General features: G+C 38.0%; 2 protein-coding genes across 2 annotated transcripts; both read left to right on the top strand.

Moving 5' to 3' along the window:
* Positions 1-6,795: 6,795 nt before the first annotated feature.
* On the top strand, positions 6,796-10,220 carry LOC145212933 (uncharacterized). The gene is made up of 5 exons (XM_080081180.1): positions 6,796-6,894; positions 7,120-8,412; positions 9,140-9,226; positions 9,646-9,717; positions 10,093-10,220. The coding sequence occupies exons 2-5, from the start codon at positions 7,266-7,268 to the stop codon at positions 10,218-10,220; spliced, it is 1,434 nt and encodes a 477-aa protein (XP_079937306.1). The 5' UTR covers positions 6,796-6,894; positions 7,120-7,265.
* On the top strand, positions 10,220-11,537 carry LOC145212932 (ribonuclease inhibitor-like). The gene is made up of 4 exons (XM_080081179.1): positions 10,220-10,249; positions 10,520-10,780; positions 11,017-11,178; positions 11,319-11,537. The coding sequence occupies exons 1-4, from the start codon at positions 10,220-10,222 to the stop codon at positions 11,535-11,537; spliced, it is 672 nt and encodes a 223-aa protein (XP_079937305.1).
* Positions 11,538-13,180: the final 1,643 nt, after the last annotated feature.

Genomic DNA, 13,180 nt, shown 5'->3' with positions numbered 1-13,180 from the left:
TTCTTTCTTATGCATATAAAAACAAGGGAATATGAAAACAGTTCATTGTAGCGTCTCACCCACGCTTTGCGGGATTAAACCAGATTTATTAATGTTGCTGTCCAATACGCAGCACACCATCAGCACACGCTAGGTAGAATAACCATGCACACAACGGTTCATGCAACAGACGACACACGATGGTAACCGGCACATTATAAAACACTACATCCCTCCCCTTTTACTTTAAACATCACAACAACGAAATTAAAACACATGTGCATAACAATGCTACACAAAATCACGAAACCGCATTGGCGTTATAATTTGTCGTCCAGAGCGACTTCGCGTTCCATTTGTCACATCAGAATTTGGGGATGAGGCTTCCACATCGACCAATGGTGGTACATGGGGAACATCCTCTGATATACTTTCGTCATTGACATACTTTCGCAGAAATGATGAATTTCTTTTCATTTCCACCCCCTCCTTGTTCTGAATTGTAACTTCACCACTTTCTTCACCGACAACTTTTTTAGGTTCCGGATCAAAATTTGTAGAAAGCTTGTTGGTTTTGGGCTGCTTCACCAAAACTTGATCACCAACTTTTATTCCGGAGGAAATTGCTCTTCTTTTCTCATCAGTGTATAGTTTTCCTTTCAACTTGTTGCTCCAGTCTCTGTCATGAAACTCTTCTTCAGTCACATTTGGTTCTTGACAAAGCTCCGGAAGCTTTGTGCGCATTTCACGACCAAACATTAAATAATATGGAGAAGCTCCAGTTGTTGACTGTGGTGTTGATCTGTACGCCATTAAAAATTTGTTAATCTCAGCCTTCCAATCTTTGTGTTCCAAATGAGCCACACGAATTGCCTTCATTAGAGTTCTGTTCTGTCTCTCCACTTCCCCATTAGCTTGAGGCCAAAGTGGAGTTGTATGAACATGTTCAACACCATTTTCTTTCAGAAAATCTTCAAATTCTTTAGAAATGAACTGTGGACCATTATCAGTCCGAAGTGAGTAAGGCATACCGAATCGCGCAAATATTTTGCTTAGCGCTTGTATTACACAGGAACTTGTAATTGACCTCATAATTACTACTTCATAGAACCTGCTATAGTAATCCACCAACACCAATATGTTGTCTCCACTTGGTAAAGGTCCCAGTATATCAGCTGCACAATCCTGCCATGGTCGACTTGGAGGTAGAACTCTTGCAATTGGTTCTGGCCTGCTGTACTCACTGGTTACTTGGCATCCATGACACTTCTTACACAGGGTTTCTGCATCTCTATCCATCTTTGGCCACCAAACTTTACAACGAAGTCTGTTCTTTGTTTTCACAATACCCTGGTGTCCCTCATGAGCAAGTTTTAACACAGCTTGGCGCAAACTACCCGGAATTACAAGTCGAGTTCCTCTAAGTATCAGGTTACCATATATACTGAGTTCATTTTTCACATGTAGATAGCTTGGATTCACACATTTTGACCAATCACCAGTTTTCACACAATGTCTGACCATTCTTAGTTCTTCATCATTTTCAGATTCTCTTTCCACTTCTTTTGATGACATAGCAACAGGTGTACTGTATTCCACAACTTGACCAATGAAGTCCTCAGAAACACTGTTGTCAATACAGCATGCTAAATTAAGTCTTGACAATGCATCAGCAATATTAGTTTTGCCTGGTCTGTAAACAACTTTAAAATCATACCCTTGCAGTCTCAGCACCCAACGTTCAATACGTGCTGGAGGTTTAGATGACTTTGAGTAAATAAACTGAAGTGGTTTATGGTCAGTCTCTAATTCAAACTTCTTTCCAAACAGGTACAAATTAAACCTCTCACAAGCCCAAACTAGAGCCAATGCCTCTCGTTCTGTTTGGCTGTATCTTCTTTCAACATCAGTAAGACTCCTTGATGCATAAGATATAACTCTCCATTGACCACATTGCCACTGAGTCAGAACTGCACCCATTCCGTATGGAGAAGCATCTGCAATTACTCTTGTTGTGCAGTCATTACGAAAATAGGCAAGTGTATCTGCTTTCACAATTAAATCCTTCAGTCTTACAAATGCAATGTCCTGGGCCTTGCCCCATGTAAACTTGACATCTTTCTTTGTTAAATCCAAAATGGGTCTTGCAATTGAAGATAAATTGGGAATAAACCTTGCAGAATACTGCACCAATCCCATAAAAGATCTTGCTTCACTGGCAGTTTTGGGAGGTTGAGCATTCTTGATTGCTGCTATTTTCTCTTCACTTGGATTAATCCCTTGCTTGCTCAAATCATGTCCAAAAAAGGTAAGTTTAGCCATACGAAATTTGCACTTTTTAGCATTCAGTGTCAGACCACACTGAGACATTTTATCCAACACAGCAAACAACCTCTGATCATGCTCTTTCCTTGTACACCCATGTATAATAACATCATCTGCAATGTTTGCAGTTCCTTGACATCCTTTCAAAACATCCCATATAATCTTCTGGTATTTCTCTGGGGCAGAGTTTAGACCAAACATTAGTCTAGTATACCTGTACAATCTCTTGTGTGTATTAAATGTAGTGATATGCCTGCTGTGTTCATCAAGTAAAATTTGATGAAATCCCCACTTTAAGTCCAATTTACTGAAAACAGTACTTCCGTTAAGCTCATAAAGCAACTCTTCCACTGTGGGTATTGGATGTCTTTCCCTCACGATAGCTGTATTAGCCTGTCGCATATCCACACACACTCTAATGTCACCATCAGGTTTAGGAATAACCACCAATGGAGAAATCCAACCAGTAGGCCCTTCAGGTGCTTCTTCGATTATCCCCTCCTTCAACAGCTCTTCAAGTTTTAATTCCACTTTTTCTCTCAGCTGAAATGGAATTCTTCTCACAGGCTGTGCCACAGGTTGAACTTTATCATTGATGTGCAACTTCAACTTGTAGTCTTTCAACAGACCAATTCCAGAAAACAGTTTTGGATATCTGGACAAAACATCATCATACACAGAGTTCACACAACTTGGCCCCAAGTGTAGTAATCCTAACACTTCTGCAGTACGCTTTCCCAACAAGGTGTGACCTTTTCTTTCTGTAACAATGCAATCTGCCTTGCACTCATGAAGACTGTCTTTAGACTTCACCTGAGCTGTAAAAGTGCCCAAGGTAGCAAGAGGCCCTTTACTTCCATATGCATACAGGGTCTTTGCAGACTTTCTGGTTTCTGCTTTAATTTTCTGCTTCTTCAGCCATTCCCATGTATCCTTGTCAACAATATTTGCTGATGCCCCTGAATCAACCAAAATATTTGGCAATGTAACACCACCAATTACCAGTGTCACTGTATAAAACTCTGTTAAAGGTTTCAGACCAAAAACAAAACCATCACCATCTTCCTTCTCTATTCCATTTTGAACAGTGTTATTATTCGATCGCCTTCCCAATGGACGATGTCCCTCTTCACCATTATATTTTGATGGCTTGAAACCATTGGACCAACACTTTAATTTGAAGTGTCCCACTCTACCACATTTAGCACAAGCTTTTCTTCTAGCTGGACATATCATATCTTTCTTAAAATGTCCCTTTTGGCCACAAGCAAAACAGGTTTTTCCCTCTTTTCTTGATGTCGAAGCAACCTGACGTTTTCCAGACTTTTCAATGTAGTTGACTGCCTGGCTTCCCTCCATCACTTTTGCTTGGGAATTCACAGCTTCAAATGCTTTGGACATTGACAACACATCTTTAAGGGTAAGTGTATCCTTTTCCAGAAACTTTCTTCGTAGTGCATTTGAGTGACATTTATCAATTACTTGATCACGAATTTGGTCATCTGCTTCATTTCCGAAATTGCAAGTAGCTGCACTTTGTCTTAATCGACATACAAACTGATCAACTGATTCGTCATTTGTTTGATGCAATTGACGAAACAAATGTCTTTCAAAAGGTATGTTGCACTTTGGTATAAAATACTCATTTAAAACAGTTAAAGTTTCATCATAGGTCTTGTTGTCATCTTCCTCGTTTACTAGTGTATAGTAAATTTCCTGCACATTCATACCTGCAGTATGTAGCAACAGTGCCTTTTTCTGAACGCTACTCGTGATTCCCTTTCCCACCAAGAATAGATTGAAAGCTCGTTTCCAACGTTTCCAGCGTTGAGATAAACCATGTGCACCGTCTTGAACATCAAATGGTTTCAGTGCACCGACATCACTGTTTGACATTCCCACGAGGTCAGGATTTCCTTCCATTACCTTCCGGAAGATCCACAATCAACCCAAATGTTGATAAAACAAATGTAAAACAGATCCTCGTCGCCAAATGTAGCGTCTCACCCACGCTTTGCGGGATTAAACCAGATTTATTAATGTTGCTGTCCAATACGCAGCACACCATCAGCACACGCTAGGTAGAATAACCATGCACACAACGGTTCATGCAACAGACGACACACGATGGTAACCGGCACATTATAAAACACTACATTCATTACGTTTTGGGGTCACCATTTTGATAAAAGCATCAACGGTTGTAAAATAACAATGATTCGTTAACCGCCTGTACAAAAATAAAATTAACCTAGTTTGCACATTTAAGCGGGTAAATTTGTGCATGTGTTAAGACTTACTGTGAGTCTTGTTTAATAAAGCGGACATGTTAAAACTTCGAATCGAGTGTCCTATTGTTCTATGAAATGTTGTGCACACGAAAATACAGGCGTTAATGTAAACAGTGTGCACGATAATATGATGGCAATCTACACGTGCCGGAAATGCTTAAAACTGTTATAGCCTCATTACCATAATCGTCACACAGCAGGCACCACTTATTTAGCCTGACATTTCTTGAACATAGTTTCAGCAAACAAATTTGCAAGCAGCTTTAATCTTTGCTTTTCTAAATCCAATACAGGCTACGTAACGAGTCTCAAAGCTGTTTGTCAGTGGTAAATGTTAGTGGAGTAACAAAATTTAGTTATAGTTAGTCAGTGCGGATCTTGGAGTATTGTGTTGTTGTCGAGAAATACTGTTAGCAAATAGTAAGAGTATGAAAGATTCAGCAATTTAAAGGGTTATTTTGGTAAGAAAATTGAAGCAAGTTTGCTTTTATGTTGTAATATGGACATCGTGGTTTACTATTAGGTCTATTCCATTCAAAACAATGAAAGGATTTGTGTTCATTTTTGCTTGCTATTCATTATATGTTTTGGGGCTGATGTTAGGGCTTGTGGTTGTGGTGTAATACCATGTGCGATGTAGTACAAATTTTTCGTTTTAACATGTATATGCCTATGAATGTTATACCCATCATCTGACAGGGTAATGAGACCGACTGCCCTAGGTAGGGTCTCGACGGCGATAATAGGACACGTTGTTTAAAACCCCCAAAAAATGCACCGTGCTCTTTCTGACGCCACAAAATGTAATTGTTGAAATATCATTTCTTATGTCAAAAAACGACAAAATTGCCATGCTACTGACATGTAAAACGTAAAAAATAAACTCTTGTCTCCCATAGGCCTCGATTTTTTTGCAAAATTTTGGAGGAGAATTTTTTCAGTTTTCAGAAACATCCATCAGCCGTTCTCTACTGAACATGTTGTCGAAACGAGATGTTTGTGCTAAAAGAAAACGGCTGTGTTAACTGCTTAATAACAGCATTGCCACATAATTTTGGTAGCCAACACTATTGATTTCAAATGTAAGGGTAACAACAAATGGTTGTGTCTTCGGGACTCCTCTGATGAGGGAATTTCCACAATTACTATCGAATATTTCACAGATCAACTTTAAACTAGGACGTTTGTACACCTCTAAATACCATACTGCTAAAAGATATGTCAAAAGCCTAGAAATGTCGGAAGAAGCGAGACCAAGTGGTTGCCACAACAAGCCTGTTGACAACATCCAGCATGATGACAATATCAAGAATGTTGGGATCATCCAGAAAGTTGAGGTTAGTGTGTTTCAGTTTCATTATGTTTAAATTCAGGCTAGTAAATGCAATCGCTCTCTGCATAAAAAATCACCGTTCCACGGTTTTAATCGTAATTGTAATCGGAAAAGCAGTAGACTATTAGGGAGCAACGATATTAGGTGCAAGTTTGTGTACACGCCAACCAGGAAACGCTTTCAACAGCTTTGAACGCCAATACGAGGAACCGAAGTTGTGAGTCATAGTATTAAAACCGGAAACAACGTCATGGTGCGATTTGTTCGGGTAACTGTGTATCAACCAGAACGTGTAATACCGGCTTTTAACTAAATACAGTTCCGCACTGTATAACTGTACCAAATCAGGAAAACCATTTTAGACAAACAATTGACGTGGGTTTTTAATTTTACGCTGAGGGTTTCTTACAAGAACGTGCATCTCCGCTGCTGCTTGGGCCGCCTTTTTAATAGGGATTACAAATAGTATAATTTCATGCAATCACACGCTGACGTTTCGTGACATCGCGCAGGAAATGGCTCGTTCGTTTGGCAACGCTAAGAAAATGCGGTTAGTTCGTTTGTAAATATTACTCTAGTTTGCGAAACTCCCCTCAAACGTGATGCTTCACTTCTCCGCAAAACGCCTTGCGTTTATTACTTTCTATTTATACAACCCAATCTGTAACGTTTTGGGTTACCGGTTGCGTCTTGACAACGCAATACGTGATTCCGAGCCCTAAATGTTTTGATTTATTACGTGGTTATAGCAGATATATATATAAATAAGCCGCATTCATAGACAGAAAAAAAACTCAAACAATTGGCAGCAACAAAAGCGTTTAAACACGCAAAATCAACCAAACTGTGTTTTTAAGCATCTGCAAGTTGGCGATACTCACCATTACCATCATCACCATTATCAACAACCTGGCAACATTGAGGCTGATCATCCATCAGCTCAATTACCTTCAGCTTCCCAACCAGGTAAAATAAATGCCAGAGTGAAAGAAACTGATTCGTAGCATTTAGGACAACCCCCTAGTTATTTCCTCAATATATACATGGCAAACTGCAGACTTCAAGTTTCAAAAATATCTCAAAAACAGGCACAAACAGTTGTAATGTTAGTGTGGGCACATGACTATGGATAATTTGAAGACTTTTTAACATAATGATTACCTCACATGTGTTTTTGGTGTTTGTATGCAGAAAACGTTCTTAAACAAGCTGCAGATGCAATTCAACAACACCAGGTGACAAAACTTGAAACCGAATTGGCTATACGTGGTTTGACTGTGGATCAGTCCAAACTTCCCGAAGTTCGACAGAACTTGGCCGAAAGCGACATCTTCAATATGAAGGAGCCACACGAAAAAGAGCCTTTCAGCTCATCCATGCACGAAAAGAAAATGGCGAAGTTTGATTTTTCGAAAAGTATTGAGTTTGATAATTTACTAGCTACAATGATGGGTATCCGGTTTCTTGCTCTTATTGGTCCCCCAGGCTGTGGAAAGACCACATTGGCTAAGAAATTGGCAAAATTCGCCAATTTCTTTGTCATTTTTTTGAGATTTATGGATTTGGGTTATCAGACCCTTACTCTTCAACAACTCTTAGTTGATCTTCCGTTTAAAGATGTAGACCAGACAACTAGAGATAATGCGTTTGAATGGATGTTAAACAACCAAGAAAAATGCGTGTTTGTCTTCGATGGTTACGATCAAAGTACTTGGTCCCTAAGCAACGAAAAGCCAGCCAATGTGTCGTATGACACTGCTTTACCGATTCAGGAGCTTGTAGCCAATCTTTGTTGTAAATTTTTTTTCAGTAAATCCCTGCTGATTTTCACGTCTCGGCCTCATTCCATTCTTTCTTTGCCAATTGTCTTGCGTCCCAAACTCACAGTTGTTGTTGGTGATCTTCCAACAGATGGCATGCAAAAGCTATTTTTTGCATTGGCCGGGAGTGAGGCAGATGTTTTGTGGCAAACGTTGCACACTAATTCACCACAGCTAATTCAACTCTGCCACAACCCAATGCTGTTACAGTTTGTGGTTTACTCTGGTTTGCATGGCGATGTAAATCAAGTAAACACCATGACCAAGGTTTTCAAAAAAGTCTTGCTTCAGTTAGAAACCTCTGTTCACAAACAAGGTTTACAGTTTTGCCATCTTGTCCAACCACTTGGTAAAATGGCTTACGACGGTATGGTTCGCCGAATCGTTGTGTTTGCAAACACCGATATAAAAAATGCTGGCCTAAAAGATGTAAATATACAGGATTTTGTCATCAAGGCAGCTCTTTGCCCGAGGCTATTTGAGGGTGACAGGGCAATCTTCTACTTTATGCACCAGACATTGCAGGAGATGTTTTCTGCAATGTACATCTGCATGTTCATGCCTGATTCCGAGTTTCACGACGTCATCCACCAAGTGGTTAATGAAAGTCACTGGTCAATGGTTCGACGATTCATGTGTGGACTTTTGCTCGGAGACAAAGAAGGTTAGAGAATATAATCCAAAATCCCTGTTTACAAAACTCTAGGCCAAACAGTGTGAACTGTATCAAACATATGTCATTGCTGAGTACGTAATTCACAGAATGCAAAAACGATTAAACGGCGAAAATAGTAAACACCACTGTTTGTCATAGCAATACATACGGTCGAGGTATGTAGCAAGATAGCCAGGAAATTTTAATTCCGCACGCGTGGTAATTTTGCAAAACCTTCGCTATGCACTTTATTCGCGTCATCCATCCTTATAAATTGAGATAAATTGATACTCTTGTGCTTGCCTTTAGATGCAGCATCGGCGAAATATATTATCTCAATTTATAAGGTTGGATGGCTTAATGATTTAGTAAATTTGAATCAGTAAGCATAAGGTTTATTACAGTCTTCATCCACAGAGTAATCATCTGGGAGATTCTGGTTTAAAGTTTATGTGTCATCATCTTTGCACTTCTATTATAAGAACGGTATGTGCTGAATAAAACTGATAATGCCCAATGTTTTCACGTACTGAGTTGCTACAATACCACCGAGAAACAAGCTGTTATCTCATTTTTCTTTAGCGCATACCGTTATTGAAATGCAAGTGCAACTACCATGAAAGTTGATATGTTTAGTAACTCAAACATTCTGTAAATATAACAAGTACGAAAAGCAAGAATGAGGACTAAAACCATTTACATAATCACGTTTTTTATTTATTTTTGTAAATTGTAGGTGATGAAATAAACCCAACAACTCATCAGGTGCGCAAACAAGGACTTCTGTCAATGTTTAGACGAGTTCTATGGTGGTTTTCAAAAGGTTGGGACTTGACAAAATATCACAGTGTTTTAAAATGGTAAAACGAAAATAATGCTAAAAACTACGTATTAAGTATAGAGATGCCCTGGGTGTGAAATAAAATAACGTTGTTTCCAGTTTTCAGGCCAATTCGAAAAACAGTGCGTTTGAATGGCGCGTAAAGTAAAAATGACAAGTTACGAATGAAATAATGTCCATGAATGCTAACCCTAGATATGCAAAACGGTTATGCACTCGTTTTGCAAAAACTTGTTTTGTAAAATACTTACTTATTCTAGACTCTAGATCATATAAAGTTAAAAACACCATAGAGTTATGTTCGAGAAAATTGCACTGTTCTGGAATGTTTACCTATATGCCTTTAATTTACATCCTTTGTTTTACGAAAAGTCTACAATGCACTAATTATTTGTTTTTAGACAAACCCACAAAATTTCGCAACAAGCTCATTCAATTCATGAAAGCCGGCATTTCTAAACATCAATTGTTAGGTAAGAGCTATTTTATGTTAACTACGTAGCAAGATAGGCTCTACGCAATATGCTTTAGGTTTCGAGTAAGGCACATTTAGATCATGGATGTTGGCATGGCAGGGTATACGCGAAATTTACAAGGTCACGAGTTTTTGTGGCGACACTATAAGTATCTGCTTTGTTTGCTTCCCCATTCCGAAAGCTGGTAAAAAATGGATCGAAAAACGCAGTATAAGTAATTTATACCAGAAGTATGCAATAGCCAAATATATGCTGAATTAACCTGATCGCAGAAAGCCGCATCTTTGCCTAACCAATTATGTTTAGAAGTCAGTTAAACACGCTTATATATATTTTGTCGGTTAAACACGGTAATATTTTGAAGCTTTCTAGAGGCGTTGTTATGCGTCACCGAAGAGGTTGTTGGTGGTGCTGTTCATTATCTGCTCGCAACTAAAATAAATTGGAGTGGCTCGCTAAATGAAAGTGGAAATAAATGGAGAACCCCTAAAAAACGATAATGTCTTTAGGTAGTTCACTGGTCGGCTTGGTGCGTGACATTATTATTTATGGCACGAAAGCGAATTTTGACACAATTAAAACTATTACAGTTTTATGTTTAGTTTGTTATGATTTTGTAGTACCAAAAACGCAACCTAAGCTATTGAAACGCAGCCTAAACTACCAATTAATTTTAGCCATAATGGCAAATTGAATATAAAAAAAAACTATTGTCCGAATAACAGGTGTCGTTTTTGTTTAAATTTCGTGTTAGTTTAACTTGTAAAGCCTTTTGACCAGGTATTTGGGCACGTTTTAGGATAATTTTTTCCATATTTTGTTAGATTTGCTGACTGACATCCAGGAATGCTCGGATGATGAAAAAGATTCCCTTGCGAAGTTTCTCCAATTAGATTTGGAATTTAGCGACACTCCTATCTCATCTAGTACAGCTCACGCCTTGGCTCAAATCCTTCCGAGGTTGTGTGGACCTGTTGAGAAGCTGGATCTTCGCAGATGCAACATGAACTTGGATTCATTGAAGATGATTTGTGAAGGAATTAGCAAACTTGAATACAAAGTTTGTCGCAAGCTTTAGGCTATATTTGTTCGTTTTAAAAAAAGTTATGTTACTTAAATTTTGTAGTTCTAGATTCTAGTTCTAGAAACTAGATCACAACGGTTTATAATCACAGTTTGTCAGTTTGATAGTTTTTAGGCTACGGTTTGTTATTTTAATTTTTAACTGCAGATTGTAGCTTATCAGCATGCGACTCCGAATACATTTGCAACAACTAATCATGAAATTTCGCACAGATGAAATGTCTTGATCTGGGTGGCAACTGTTTCGGACATAAGGAAGTCAAAATTATTTCTGGTTGTTTAAACAAAGTTAGGGATTTGTGGCTGTTGGATTGTGGGATTTCTGCGACTGGTTTGGAAGTTTTGTGTGAAGCAATAAAGAAACTGGAAACGCCGGTAGGATATTTTACTAATATTACAAAACCTGAAAGTCATTTAAATAAAATACACAATAATGTCACTCATCACGTGACATCATGTCATTTACGATTTTTTACTTTAACACATTTGCAACAAAATCATGAAATCTTGCACAGATGGAAAATCTTGATCTGAGTTTAAACGAGTTCGGAGATGAGGGAGTCAAAATAATTTCTGGTTGTTTAAGCACAGTTGGGAAATTGTGGCTGAGGAGATGCGGGATTTCTGAAAATGGGAAACGGATTTTACAGAAAGAGTTGGAAAGACTCGGACTTCCCGTAAGTTCGTTTGTTCGATTTGAAGCTAAACTTTTAATACAGCGAGTCATCTGTTAAAAATAATAGTGACGTAAACAGTATTACGTCACTGCGTAGTCCTGATATTACTAAATTGAGTTTGTGGTGGTTTGACTTTGTAAGCAATGTTATGATAGATTTGAGCTAATATTTCCATTTAATGTTATAAAAGTGATTTTATTGTATTTTTAGAATTCAACTATTGTTTTTTATTGATTTCAACGCGATCAAAAGAATTCCTGGGAATATAAATTTCAGCTTTAAACTTTTTCAACACGGTTTTTCTGCCTTTCTTGTTTTTTTTTGCTGTTTACCGCGATGCTTGTGCTAATAAACAGAATTGGTAAAATAGTTTTGAATAATGTTTTAGACAAAAAGCTTTTAAATAAAATAAATAATCAGTCCAGTTTACCCTGATTATTATTTTTAACTATAGAAATGTTAATTTAGCGACTGTTCTACCATTCAACTTTTTTTAAAAGGCATAAGCTTTTGATAGCAGTTTAACAGATAACAGCCCATGTATGGTTACAACGGTCGTCTGCAGTTGCTAGTAATTAAGTTCATTATTACGATTCTTAACGCTTGCTGCATAGAGTCGACATGATCCACAGAATATATATTTAGTTCCTGTCTTTTATTCTGGTTAAGCAACACACATCAAGCCTCATTTATCTGAGAATTCAACGATGGAAAAGCGATAAATCATCGATAAAACATTGGATTTTTAAACTGATACTCGTTTTTCTTGCAATCATTGCAAAACTGTAACTTCTTTTTCTCACACATCAGTTATTAGTTTGTTTTAAGTTAAAAGCTTGCAAAGATATCCAGCACTGCAATGGGTTGCACAACTGTTTCGAAACACCCAGTTTACGCAACAGCCTGGCTTATGATCAGGCTGTTTGAAGATAACAGGAAACCGGGAACATGTAAAAGTGTGGGGTCAACGATACTGGCTTTCCAATAGTTACTGAATCGTGAAAACATGGAACAGTAAAGTTACACCACTCGAAACCATGTGTGCTTATAGCCAAACCGAGAGATTGTAATGCTTAGCCAACGTGAGAGATTTCCAAGCGGCACTCCGGTTCACTTTAGGTCAAGAAGGTAAAGTCAGGTCAAATGTTTAAAAATGCTTGTTTTTAACGTCATTTATGATTTTAAACCTTCACTTGACCCGAATAGCCCTAACCGCCGGCATTTCTACAAGTCTGCAAAAAAAAAAAGATAAAAAAAGATAAAAATTAAACGGGATTTGAACCCAAAAATTATGCGCATGGGGCATCGTTTTTTCCACTACACTAGAGTCTACAACAACAGTTGCATTCTAGTTGCTTAAACGGCACTTATAAACTATCATAAACTATTTTTCATTTGACCTAAAGTGAACCGGACTCCAGTGCCGCTAGTTTTTGGTGTTAAAGTATCTACCCTTATTTTTTCCCTTTTAGTCATAAAAATCTTACTCACCAAAAAAGTTGCAAATTAACTTTCTTTTCACAATTTTTGTGTGGTCAGCCTGCCAAGTGTATTGCGAAAAAACGTTAGTTCTGGTTTGTTTATGCACAGTATGCTTAAAAAAGTTGGAGAACCACTGACCATAAGTAACAAACAAACAAGCCAAAATCCGCTTTTCGGTAGGCGCTAGAAAAAATACGAGCTTTTAAGTATGCGTAAAA

Source organism: Phallusia mammillata, chromosome 2 (assembly GCF_965637545.1).
Source record: "Phallusia mammillata chromosome 2, kaPhaMamm4.hap1.1, whole genome shotgun sequence".
NCBI classification, from domain to species: domain Eukaryota; kingdom Metazoa; phylum Chordata; class Ascidiacea; order Phlebobranchia; family Ascidiidae; genus Phallusia; species Phallusia mammillata.
The sequence above is the reverse complement of the archived record's forward strand: the minus strand, read 5'-3'. Positions and strand labels throughout refer to the sequence as shown.